Source organism: Lepidochelys olivacea (genome assembly GCF_965140295.1).
Source record: "Lepidochelys olivacea isolate rLepOli2 genome assembly, chromosome: 1".
NCBI classification, from domain to species: domain Eukaryota; kingdom Metazoa; phylum Chordata; order Testudines; family Cheloniidae; genus Lepidochelys; species Lepidochelys olivacea.
This window is the reverse complement of record NC_140411.1, coordinates 291,000,167-291,013,717: the sequence shown is the minus strand read 5'-3', so window position 1 is coordinate 291,013,717 and position 13,551 is coordinate 291,000,167. Positions and strand designations below refer to the sequence as shown.

The window sequence follows — 13,551 nt, the reverse complement described above, 5'->3', positions numbered from 1 at the left end:
TTCAATCTCTGCAGAGCAGCCTTTGAAGCTTTCTCCTTATTGTTGTGCGTAGGGGGAGGGAGGGTTACCTTTGAGGATTTCTACAACAGTGAAGAGTTCCTCCTTCAAATACTTTCACATTATGAGGAAAATGCTCTCTTCTTTGGGGCTTCTCTTCCTTAAGACTTAGGGCTGGCCAGAAAACAAGAATTCTGCTTCGCAAAACATTTTGGTTTTGATAGAAAAGATTCTGTTGAAAATTATTCAGCCAGGTCTGCTTAAGACCTCACTCATCATTAGGTGGAGTTCCTTCTCAGGAGATAATTTGCATTGTTGGAGAGGATCCACCAACTGGAAGATAACAATTTTTGACGGGTTCCCATTCTGCAGAATTTTGTAATAGGCTGCTTCTTGTTTTGTTTGTGAAGCTATGTGCATTGTTTGGCAGGGACGGTTTACAGTGTGGAATAATTTATAAAGACATTTGTGACTTTGTAATCACTCTTTTTAAAGATTGACATTACTAGAGGGATTCCAGGTGGGTTTCTCTCTCGCAGGATGTTTGCCTTGTTCAGAGTATTTGATCTTCAGCTTTGTCCATTTTTTCATTGGTCACACTTGGATAACACTTTTAGCCCCTGATCCCCCAATGAGCTTTGTGTGGGTAGACCCCATGGACTTCATTGCAGGTCCTGGTGGGCTCCTACTTGGAACTCTAATTAAGATGTTACTGTATTTATCCAAGTTTTTCCAAAAGGGTGAGAAATGAACCATCTCGGGGAGGGGCTGTTTCGCTCTTACATGGTTTCTTTCTCAAAAGTTTTCATCTACACCTTACACAGTAAAATATGACTAAAGATGTGCAGTATTGTTCCGCATTGACATGCTTTCCCTGCACATATTGAGACCATTTGATAGCTTCCACACCTCCCTTTGCTAAAAATCTTGTGGGAAATTCTGTACATCCTGTATTCAGCTGTGCAAAGTGATTTGTAGCTGCAGCTACATTCTTTAATGACTTACTGCAAGGCATTTTATAAAACCATTAATAACAAATGTTTAACAGATATTAGGAGAAAGAACTTTGGTATGTGCGAGCATATATACACACAGAGAGACTGGTGTGTGTATGTGTATAATGTATGGGTGAGTGACCTTAGGGGATTGCATGAGAGGGGCAGGTATCTGGTGGTGATCAGGTGTGTATGGGTTTTTAGGTGACCTTTCAAGTCTCTCAGGCAGATTCTTATGTGGAAGCCCAGCTATAAGCAACACAGCCCTTCGATTGCTATTTAGGTGAACTAATCAGGCTGTGTGAGGGGAATCTGCTGGGACACTGTAGTTGCAGGGGCTTGGGTTCCCCAGTCCCTGTGTTGGTGAGTAGGGGGAGACTAGGGAGCGAATAGTTAAAGAATGAAGGGTCATTCTTCAGATGATGATGTGCAGCCATGACTTATAAATAGGGGTCACAATATAGTGCTCTTAATTGTACCTGAGGCTGCTACAGAAGGCTCAGATAGCAGCTGTGCTGAAGAGCACGTGTTTCCATCTGTGCATGGCAAAGTGAAGTGAGGCCTTTTGTTTTGGATGTAGGGGCTGCACCTGAGACCATGCAGAAGCTGAGCTATTCCAGAATTCAGGAGCCCTTTAGTAAGTGGGGCTTTCCACTGGAAGCACATAACATGCGCATCCCATGAGCTAGTGTGGTTGCCTCTGGGCAGCTGAGTGGAACTCAAAGTATTTTTTTTATTGATCTTTAAAGGCTTGCATGGTTTGAATCTGTGTCCGGGTTACCAGAGCACCCATCTCTTTACCTGGGCTAGACTGCCGCAGTTGCTGTCTGTGGAGGTGCATGCCAGGGAGCTCTGCAGGTGCAGAAGAAGGGCAGTGCTGGCAGCTTGTTCTCTGAGAGGGTCTAAATGTGAATAATGTATTACAATTGTACATGAGTAATAATGTATTATAATTGTACATGCAAGGTAACGGGTGTTTCTGAAAATGGTACTTAGGCTCCTAAGTCACGTAGGTGCTTTTGACAGTGGTCCCCTCAATTGTTGGTAACGCAATCTGACACAAAGATACTGAAGCTCTTGATTTCTCTTGTTCCTCGTTTCCAGGTTGGCCTTCATTCTATGATGTGATCAGTCCTGATGCAATTACGTTCACCGATGACTTCTCTTATGGGATGCACAGGATTGAAACAGGCTGCAGTCAGGTCAGTATATAGCACTGAGACCATTCTGATAGTAAAGGCTGCAAATATTGTTACAGCACCCTACCCTTTCCCTGTGATTTACAAAGCTTTTAGTTCATTAAATACTAATAATCTTAAAATTGTGTGGTGGATTGCAAGTATGACAGACAAATGGTCCAAGCAAAGTACAAAGTGCTAATAAGAGTATGCTTAAACACTGTTTAACAGAGCATACATCATTGGCTTGAATCAGTGGTGCCAAGTATACAGAAATTGTCTTGTTGAAAGGAATCCCGTCAATGCTCATCCCTGAGCTCCGCTTCTCTACCTCCATGTACAAATGGTTTTGATAGAGGTTGGAAGCGTTGTAGCAACTATTTGTGTGCTGATACCATCACTGTGCATTACTGAAGAGCAGCACTAACTGAAATCCAAGACCCATTCCCAGGTCAATCTTAATGGCCACATCAGGTAATCCCATCTGCCATAATAATGAACTCAATAATAATGCCAGATGCTCCGAACTTTCCATTATCTGTCTTGTTCTGCTTGCTTTCATCCATTATGATGCCCAGCTTTCTGTGAAGTGAATGGCATAATCATTATATAGAAGGGAGGGGAACTGCTGACTTGACATGTTACAAAAACACCCAGCAACTCTCAACCATCCAGTTCTAAATCCTCAACCTCCTTCTGGTGAGGGTGCAACAGCTTCATTCATGCTATATAAATCTGCCTTTGTGTTTCCAGACAGGACCAAGGCTGGGATAACCGATTTCAGCATTGCTGAAATATATCCTGATTATTCTGTGCTCATACAGGAATGCTTAGAGCATGTTAAGAAAGAGGCTCTCTGAAATGATGATGTAGTCTTCTGGGGCCATTTCTGCTCCCACTAAAGTCAATGGCAAAATTTCAGTGAACTTCAGTGTGTGCAGGATGAGGCCCAAATTGCCAGTGCCTGAATCAGTCTGAAGGGAAATATCTACTGATATAAATGGAGAGAGGCTGGGAACAGGTATTAATACCTGGTGGCATGGGCCCCCTGGTGAGGGCCTTACGTGCTAATTGCACTTCCTCCTCTCTCCACTGTGGAATAGCAGAGCTAATTTTGATTCCATTAGGAGTCTAGTTACAGGCTGCTGAGCTGAATTCACTTTGGGCCAATGGTGCACCAGCACTGTGGCTCCCCTACTACAAGCTGAAATCACAAAAGAGCTGAAATCACTGAGTGTTGTGTTAGGTAGCGGGGGAGCCTGAAGCTATATGGTAGAGCCGTTGGCAGCACGGTGAGCGGAGCGGCTGGTGGAGCAGAGCAGTTTGTGGGATGCAGAGCAGCTGGCAGAGCGGAGCCCCATGGAGAGGTGGGGCCATCAGTGTTGGTTTTTTTTATAGGGGGGGAGGGATAGCTCAGTGGTTTGAGCATTGGCCTGCTAAACCCAGGGTTGTGAGTTCAATCCTTGAGGGGGCCATTTAGGGATCTAGGGCAAAAATTGGGGATTGGTCCTGCTTTGAGCAGGGGGTTGGACTAGATGACCTCCTGAGGTCCCTTCCAACCCTGATAGTCTATGATTCTATGAAATTGTATTATTCTTATCTAGGTAACATGCTGCAAGAAAGCCATTTAACACATTTTTGGTAGCTATGCTGTACAGGTTTAGGAATCTCAGAACCTCTACTATGATCTCTGATTGCTAAAGAATTTTAACAACTTGCTGGAAAATTTACTGCATAAAAAGATATTGCTCAATATTAGAGGAACTTAGGCTGTGTCTTTTTTATTTCATAATAGACTGAGGAACCTTATGAGCTTCTAATCATCACTTTACTGAATTGCTTTGTGGAACTAAATGATAACTATAAATAGGCTTGGAAGGATTTTATTTGTATCAGTAAATGTTGGTAAAAGTTAATTTCCTTATGTACACACAAAGCAATGAAAATATATTTCCATCAATAATTGAAATGCACAGATAGCCAAAATGGAAAAAATAAAAGTGTGCATGAGAACTTAAGAGTTTGATTTAAGGATATTTAGTTTGCATATTTTGAAATGTGATGTTGACAATTTGTATTTTAAAGCCCATGTCTGGGGTACTGGATTGTGCCAATGATGCCAGGATTCAAAATCTTTGCTTCCTGCCCTTGCTCGTTTTCACTCAGCAATGAGCACCAATGCGGTCTGTACTGCCTGGGGGAAGCCTGTGCCGCATCCAGGTGAAGTATCTGCCTCTAACTTCCCTGCCCATACATGGGACGGCCAAGCCCTCCGTTGTAAGAAGCAGCTCATGGAGGTTGCCAGGGGGCCTCAGTCGGATCCTGGCAGGGACCCCCCCATATATCGGCCTGAACAATCCAAGAGTGCGCCTCCTACCTTGGAGCCTCAGTCCAGCTCTGCCAGTACCAGTGCTATGGAACCCATGCTGGGGCCTAGCCATGAGTCTCGGAAGCATGCACATAAGTATGGCAGTAAGTCTTCCTCTAGATCCAAGGAAGACACCACACCATCCACGAGTTCCAGCCACAGAGGAACGCTGCCTCAAAAGCCCACAAGAGTGACAAGAAGTTGCATCGCCCATCAAATCTGCTGGTCCTGGTTCCAGCGCAACACGCCCCGCTGGCATCTCATGATTCGTGGGTCCTGAGACAACTCCCCTTACCAGCCCCGGGTCCATCCATAGACTGCAGGCCACTGCCTCTGGGGAGACTCAGAAATGTTCCTTGGCCTCATGAACTGTTCCAAGTTTGCTCCGGAATGCCCTTCCTTCTGTCCTCGCCGTGTGAGACAATCATAACAGATGCATCGCTCAACGGCTGAGGTGCCCACAGGGGAGATCATGTGACACAAGGCACTTGGACCTCTCAGGAAGTCAGGATACCTATCACCATCCTGGAACTTCAGGCGGTACGCAAGGCATGCCATGAGTTTTTACCAGCTATCCATTCTCTTTGTGTTCTTGTCATGTTGGACAACACCACTACAGTTGACTACATAAACAAGCAAGGAGGCACAAAGTCCCCAACGCTGTGTGCACAAGCAGTATGCCTCTGGAAATGTTGCATTGCACATTGTATCCATTTGTTGGTAGCCTGCCTGTCAGGAACCTGGAATGTGATTGCCGATGCTCTCAGCAGGAACTTTGCCGCTGACCATAAATGGGAGTTGAATGACACAGTAATTGTGGACATTTTTGGTCACTGGGGAACTCTGATCAGGGACCTCTTCACATCTCATGCCAACACCCAGTGCATTCAGTACTGCTCAAGGGGAGGACTTGGTGCCCATTCACAGGGCAATGCTCTGGTCATCAACTGGTTGGACTGGATCAGCTACTCCTTCCCTCCCCTATTACTCTTGCTGTGCATCCTTCACAGACTCCAGTGGGAGATGGTTATTGTCATCCTGATTGCTCCGTTCTGGCAATCACTAGTTCTGGTTTCCTCTTTTTCTCTGCATGTCGAAGCATCCTCCACTCCTGCTCCTGATGTTTCTGGAACTGCTCACACAACACAATGACAGACTCCGGCACCCCTGTCCGCAGATGCTGACAGCTTGCTTTTTGGATGGATGCCTGCACTAGCATGGGAGTGTGCGTTGGCAGTAGAGAATGTCCTTTCCAGTAGCAGTAAGGACTCCACAAGATGATCCTACCAAGCCAAATGAATGCGTTTTGCTTCCTGGGCCCAAGAACAAGGTCTTGCCCCCAAAGCTGTGGACATCCCAATGCTCTTAGACTATTTCCTCTATCTGAAGGCCTCAGGACTTGCTCTCAACTCCATCAGGGTGCATGCAGTGGCTTTTAATGCTTTCCACCTTCCCGTTGAGAAGCATTCCATTTTTACCCCTCCTTTGACTGCCCAATTCTGGAAGAGCCTGGTAAATAAATACCTGCCCATTCTGCCTATCACTCTGCAATGGGACCTCAGTCTAGTGCTTACATCATTAATGAACACTCCCTTCAAACCTCTTGCCTTCTGCTCCCTTTCTCTTCTTTCCATGAAGGTCGCTTTCCTGGTTACTATTACCGCTGCAAGGAGGATTGGCAAACTGAGGGCCATGATCGCAAACCTCCCTCTCACCGTGTTCCATAAGGACAAAGTTTCACTGCACCTGCATCCCAAATTTCTACCAGAAGTGGTTTCTTGCTTTCACCTTTACCCACCCTACATTTGCCCACTTTCTTTCCCACACCTCAACTGAGGAATGCCAGCTTCACTCCCTCGATGTACGTAGGGCCCTTGCCTTTTATCTACAAAGAATGAAGCCATTCTGGAAGTCTCCCAGATAATTCTCTCTGCTATGACAAAAAATAAAAGGGCAGGCCATTTCCACCCAGAGAATCTCGAAGTGGGTCTGAGGGTGCATTATGCTCTGCTATCAGTTATCGAGATGATCCCCACCAGTTGGGATATGGGCCCATTCCATGAGAGTGCAAGCATCAAATTCCACCACACTCCAAAATGTGCCAACTTGTGGACGTATGTAAGGTAGCCACATGGAGTTTGGTACATGCCTTTTCTTCTCATTATGCTCTAGTGTATAATTCTGCAATGGACACCTTGTTTGTCACAGCGATTCTCCGCTCCACAGTTCCATCATCTTCCTTGCACCCTTCTCCTAGCTAGGTACAGCTTGTTACTCACCTTCAGTTGAATACAGTAGGGACTATCACTCAAACAAGAAGGGGAGGTTACTTACCTGTAACTGGAGGTTCTTCGAGATGTGTGGTCCCTGACTGTATTCCAATCCCACCCTCCTTCCCTTCTGTTGCGGATCTGGTAGATTCGTGGTAGAGAAGTCTGCCCCATCCTTCATTGCCTCGAGAAAAACCATGAGGCAGTGCAAGGGCGTATGCACGGACAGCCGGACATTTCTGCTTTGAAAAGTTCCAGTGCCGGGCACAGGCTGCTAGCTCATAACCCTCAGTGGAATACAGATAGGGACCACACATCTTGAAGAACCTCCAGTTACATGTAAGTAACCTCCCCTTCCATGCATGCTGGGCAATGTGTGGAGGGAACAAGGACTAATCCTTCCCTGGCTGAGTTTAGGGCAGTACTGCTCACTGAGGTACAGAAGTATTGAGAATACTTTGTGTCACAGTCTGTGCTTAGGACCCTGTCCAGCTGGTAACTGGTGCTATTTAACAATGATTTAACAGTTCCACAATATAATTGCAGATACCTCACACTTTTTCAGTTGAATATTAACATGTGCTTTGGAAGAAACTATTTTAACAAGGCTTGTCTACACGACAGAGCAAAGCATGCTAGAGGGGTGCGATTTGAAAAGCACAATAACATGCTCTCCAACTGCCCTGTGTAGACCCTGCTCTAAAGGTCTGAAACAGGACTACGTCAGTGCGAACCAGGTACCTGAAAGAGAGTGCCGCAGCTGGGTCTAAAGGGGCAGCTAGTGCATAACAGGTTACAGCACTGTACAAATCACAACCCTCTAGGGAGCTTTGCTGGCACCATGTAGACAAGTCCGTACTCATACACATTCATGGGTTCTAAATTAACTGAAACCACTCAGGAAAAAGACCTGGACTTTACTGTGGACAGCTCAGTGAAAAGATTTGATCAATAGATTTTGGTGGTTAGAAAAGCAACCAAGATGTTAGAGAGTATTAAGGTATAAAGAATAATACTTCAAATATTATAATGCCATTCTATAAATCACAGGCGTGGCCTCACATAGAGCACTGTTCATGTTGGATCATGCTATCTCAAACAGGATGTAGTACAAATAGAAAAAATCCAAGGAAAATCAATTAAATTAAATTAGAGGCATGGAAAAAATTCCAGATGAGGAGATACTAAAAATTATTAGAGTTGTGTTTTACCAGCCCCTAGTATCTGAATATCTTGGTTATCTGAAATCCATATCGGGCCATGTATCTAATGTTCATATCAAAATAGTAACTGTTCTTTTTGAAGCATTCCTTTGAGATCTTCATCTTATCAGAGCTTACTTGTATTTAGTATAGATAAGAAATAAATAAGAGGTGACATAGTGGAGATCTATCAAATAATGAATAGTAAAGAGAGCAATGTCTGCTTCTCTCATAATACAAACACAGGGCTGCAAATTGAAAGCAGGATCAAATAAAATACTTTCACATGATGCATAACTCACCTGTGTCCCTCCTAGAGAGCTAATTGCCCTATTCTGGATCTACAAAAAATCTTGCTTTGTATCATCGTTTCATCTGTTCTGTTTCTCTTAGCAGAAAATGAGAAGGCAAGCCAGCGTCATCTGGGCAGGCAGCTCTCAGTGAGCCACTAGCAAGGTCCCTGTGGGACCAGAATTTGGGTCCTTTATTCAGTGATTACTGACATTCGTTGAAAATGCAGCCTACTCAGTGCCACCTGGCAGGACGTGAGTACAGCCAAATGAAGCCTGTGGCCAACGTATGGGTTGGAATATGACGATTCCCTTCCAGAGAACCCAAAGTTTTTGGATTCATCTGACTGGAGCCCAAAGCAGCATGTGGTTAGGGTGGAGGAGTCTGAGAATGTCGTTTACCTGGCTTCGGAGAAACTAGGACTGGCAGATTTCACAGAATGGCATTAGCAATGCACACACCAATTTAAAACACACCAAAACCTAAATTTACTAAACAGTGTAGGAAAATATGAGGCTAAACCCCCCAGCAAAGTTCAACAGCAGCTTCCCATCAGTGACTTCCCACCAGTAGAACCCGCGTACTTGGCCCAGCAGATGCAGCAGATCACACAGGATGATAGCCTGGGGGTGGGGAACAACTTGCACAAGGCACAACTAAACCCTCCCATATAGTGTACCTATAACACAGCCATTTCCTCTCCTCCCGTGGATGCTAAGAATGTGAATCATGTACCCAGCAGCAGAAAAGACCACAATTTTACTGCAGTGCAGTTCTTGGTAAACAATCCCTCCAAACACACACACACACACATGCTCCAAACTGTATTAATCTCTTGCAGATGAAAAAAGTAAGTTGCTTTTTCTGTAAATGTCCCTCCATCTGTTTGCTTCTGTGTAAATGCCAATATTTAAAATGTTCTTCAATTTAGAGATCAAACGCTGGGGGTGTTACCTTACTATAAAACAAAAGCATCCCTGGGATTATCTGAGAAACAATGTTTACAGTTCTGTTAGAAACACATCATCCTGAAAATACATATAGGGTCATACTTGTGACAGGTAAATGTTAATTGCAGGCACATTTAGGGAATAATATTAAATTAGTTGCACATTCTGTGTCCTTCCTTTTCCTTTCCTGTGCAGGGGGTCCTTCCCCCTAGGGTCTCTCTAGCTATTATGTTGTGCCTGTAAAAACCAATAAAATTCTTTAATCACAAAAAGATTGGTTGCAAGTTGATATGCTTTGAATAAATTATTAACAGCCGATTGCACAGTGCTTTTTTCAGCTCATGGCAACCAACGAGAACCAGGAGCCCAGAGAGACCCAACCATGCTGTCAGTTGGCTGTGGTCAGCTCTGCTCCCAATTTGCCAAAGGCCAGAGTTACACTTGGCATTCCATCATCTTGCCACGTTCTGCCCAATATATAAACCAGCATAGGATGATTTTCATGGGGAGGCTTTACCAACTTTAACAGTCACCGAAGAAAAATAGCCAGCACCCGTGATGGTTGAAATGTTGTATGTAGTGTAGGGACAGTTGGTCTTTCATGCTTTCAAATAACAGCCAAAACAATTCCTTTCTGGTGCAAACAATTGAATTTGGGTTATTTTCATTGCACACGAGTACTAGCACATGTTTACATGGAATCTATACGTAAATTTTAGTGAGAGACAATGTCACAAAATATAACAGATTTCTCAGTAATCCAATCCTGGTATGACTGCTACCACAGAAAAATATAATGAAACCACCTCTAACCGTGTTGAGGCTTTAGTATTCTTTGCCAAGTTCTGTTGTGATAGGTTGACTTGGTAGTCCGTAAATTTGTATGTCAATGTTTCCTGAAATCTGCTCCTCTGTGTAATTTCTCTTTCTCTGTTCCTTTACATTGGAGAATGAGTGATCTATAAATAATCTTTTGGTAAATGTTAATTTGGAAAAGACTTTGCTATTGAGCCATGAGGTTTGAAAACTTTCTCAGTCAAGAAGATTAATTGCCATATTTTTGATTTGTACAAATACGTCGGAAAACAAAATTATTATGATTGATTTGTATTATGTTGATGTCCAAAGGCCCCAATTGGAATAAGATCCTCATTATGCTAGACCACATGCTGTAAAAAACAATAAGATGAGGACAATCCCTGCTTCAAAAAACTTACAAACTCCAAGGATAAAAGGGATCAGGGCTAGAAAAGAGGGATACAAGCAAGTGATCAGTCATGAATAACATCAGACTCATTAGTTGTATTATTTTAAAGCATCATCTTTGTTTATATTATGCTTTTATTTTTTTCATTTAACCCTCATTACCTCCTTTGTTTTTCCCCCTCCTGAAAAAAATAACTGTAGGTAGTTATACTGTCCCCAGCCTTACCAGTGCTGTTAACCACTTCCTTAACCACCTCCCTAAAAGTCCTTCCTGTGCCTTCCCAACGCTCATTTGCATAACAGCAGCTGCTGAAAGCACTTCCTGATGATGCCACAGGGTGGAAGCAGTCTCACTGGCTAATGGTGTGTTTCCACTGAGCTACCACTGCCATTTCCGCTGCCTTGCCAGGGCAGAAGGGCTTTATCATGGGCTGCCCTCAGGAAGCTGGTGTGGTTTTCAGTGATCACTCAATGCTTAAGGTGCTTGCAAGAGGTCTGCTTTTTTTCTATGGCTGATTCCAACTGGTTGTGCATAACAACAAGAGTTTCACAGAGCCCTTCCAAAACTCTCTGTCTGGGAAGTTTAGCCCTTATGGTGCCATTCCCAATACCACAGCTGGAGCCTGCCACTCACAGGGATCCGCCCACACAGCTCTGGTTGCAGGATTGGAGTCTTAAACTTTAAACTCTTCATGGTAAGGACTGTCTCTTTATCCAGCACTACGTTATGCACATGCCTAGGACCCCTGCTCCTATAGTCTTGTGTCGATCAGAATTAGAGCAGGTGGGGAATTTTTCAGTAAAACATTTTTTGTCAAATATGTTTGTGAATATGTTTGAGATTTTGACTTTTTGTCCCAATTTGAGGTGAAAATTCTTCCCCCTCCCCCTCAAATCTGGAAAATGTTTAAGGGATGGATAGGAAAGCAGTTTCCTGCCCAGCTCTAGTCAGAAATTCAGTTTTCATTTGGGACGGGGAGTTTTTTCTAGTCATCACGATTGTGAAATACCTCTTGGAAGCATGAAGAGAGTATAACCTGCAGCAGTGATCTCTGCCTGCTCCTACAGACGGCCTGAGTGCATGCTTAAGTGCTTCGGTGAATCGAGGACTATAACATGAGGAGGACACTGCAATAAAAGGGACCAAAGAGAGCAAAAAATTATCCCCAGTATGCTGAGCTGTTAGGAACTTAGCCAACATGCATAATTATTCACAGCCAGGAATACTCAATATTGCTGGTATGTGCTTTGGATACTGTGTTAGAAATGAATTAAGTGTAAAGAATAATTCTTTGCCTTAATTTCTGTTATCTGGATGTCCAGCTGGGTGACTGTCTGTCTGTCTGTCAGGCTGCTAGCCCACGAGGGGATATGTTCTGAACTGTGACACCGCTGTAACTCCACGGATTTCAACTCATGTTGGAATCAACCATTCACTTTAATGGGAGATGCATTGGGGCCCTAGCAAAGCAGCATGACTCCCTATTCAAGGTGAATGTTTGTACAGTGCAGGGGTTTGTTTTTTATTCCTCCTGACCTGCTGGAGAAATAAGAAAGAATCGGAGTGGCTAATTACAGCATGCTGTTGGTTTCAAGATGTTTGTTAACCTAATTCTCTCCCATCATGTGCCTCTACAGCAGTCTTAGTTCTTCAGTAATGGCTCAGTGGATCAGTTTCTTCAAAGGTTATGTTCTCTATGTAAAGGAAAGTGAATGTTACCTCTGTTATAGTCAGCAGCATGGCTTTTTCCATGCTATTATACATATCTGACATCCACTCATCCAAAACAATACTTCTCTCTGTGGTGACAGCACATATACTTTCACATTCCTTGCAAGTAACAAATTAAGCATCAATCCGATTTATAAATTATTCCTGGCTTAATTATTTAGCCAAAAAATCTGAACATACCTGAACTATCATTGTTTCTGAATGATTCTGGATATGTACAGTTCCACTATTCTGTGTCCCTCGTATGCATAGTACAGCCCACAGAGACATCGACTAGGGGTTAGGCTAATGAAAGGTACCTAAGAAATTCTTCAATCTAGTTTCCTGTGTAAACATTGTCCCACTATAGACTAACCTTCAGATGTTAGTATTAATAGCATTTGCCGTGCCATGTAGTTGTATAGAAATACAATGATACTCTGTTGTTTTATTTCAGTGTGGTGCTCACCTGGGGCATATCTTTGATGATGGGCCTCGTCCAACTGGCAAAAGATATTGCATAAACTCTGCCTCATTATCTTTCGAGCCTGTAGATAAGAACAATGCTGGAGAAGGCAGCAGTAGCACCAGTCCTGCCCAAACAGACAAAACCGAGCTGTAGGATAAAGGGCGGTCTTCAGAAAACTCACAGCTTATGAAGAACGTTTTTTCTAACTTGCCTGCTATATTATACCATATTTTAAAATGTATAAAGGCATTCTGTACCATCAGGTTTTTTTCTTTGTTGAAATTGAGGCCTTGCTTGCCAATGTATTTTACTATATAATAGGATCTAAATATTTGTTGATTGACTCTCCTGGTTTTGTTTTTGGAGATTGCTTTGGGGAAGGCTTAAAACAAGAGACTTTAGCCCCATTAGTTATTAGTTTCTTCTTCATGCTTTAAGAAAAGGAGTACTAGTGGCACCTTAGAGATTTGTTACTATAGATCTGAATATTTTTCCTTTTTTTTTTGTGAAGAAAAGGGGATTGTGGTTATCTTCAGACAACAGAAAACTCCTGAGTGTAATAAAATTCTTGAGATCCCAGCACATCTGTGGTGGTTCTGATTTGTGAGGCATGTGGCCTTTGGTCATGTGTATTCAACCATCTCACTGTATCAACCACACCCTGCAAAAACTTGGACTTAGGCAATTCCCTTCCAACTAAAAGTGATGGATGAGATGTAAAGCCCTTCCTTTGGCTAAATTACTGCCAAAATACAAAGGGTGTAGTTGCAGGGACATATATATTGCATTATAATAAATATTTTCCCCTTGTTGGATGTTGGAATGGGGTATTAAATCAAGCTCAAAACTATTGAGCTTCACTTGTTCAAGGTTCACTGAATAGCCTTTGCTTTTTTGTGAGGCCCTGTCTTCTT

The 13,551-nt window shown here is 43.3% G+C and overlaps 1 protein-coding gene across 11 annotated transcripts in view; it reads left to right on the top strand.

The window, feature by feature from the left end:
- Positions 1-13,216, top strand: part of MSRB3 (methionine sulfoxide reductase B3) — a 144,524-nt gene extending 131,308 nt beyond the window's left edge. For 8 of the 11 annotated variants that reach the window (XM_084645057.1, XM_084645062.1, XM_084645064.1 and 5 more), the window contains exons 6-7: positions 2,097-2,194; positions 12,626-13,216. In XM_084645057.1, coding sequence (XP_084501183.1) covers positions 2,097-2,194; positions 12,626-12,790 — 263 coding nt within the window. In that variant the 3' untranslated portion in view covers positions 12,791-13,216. Of the gene's footprint in view, positions 1-2,096; positions 2,195-8,403; positions 10,106-12,625 lie in introns of those variants that run through there. The other 3 variants (XR_014713804.1, XM_084645060.1, XM_084645061.1) reach the window with 3 other exon arrangements.
- The last annotated feature ends 335 nt before the right edge of the window (positions 13,217-13,551 follow it).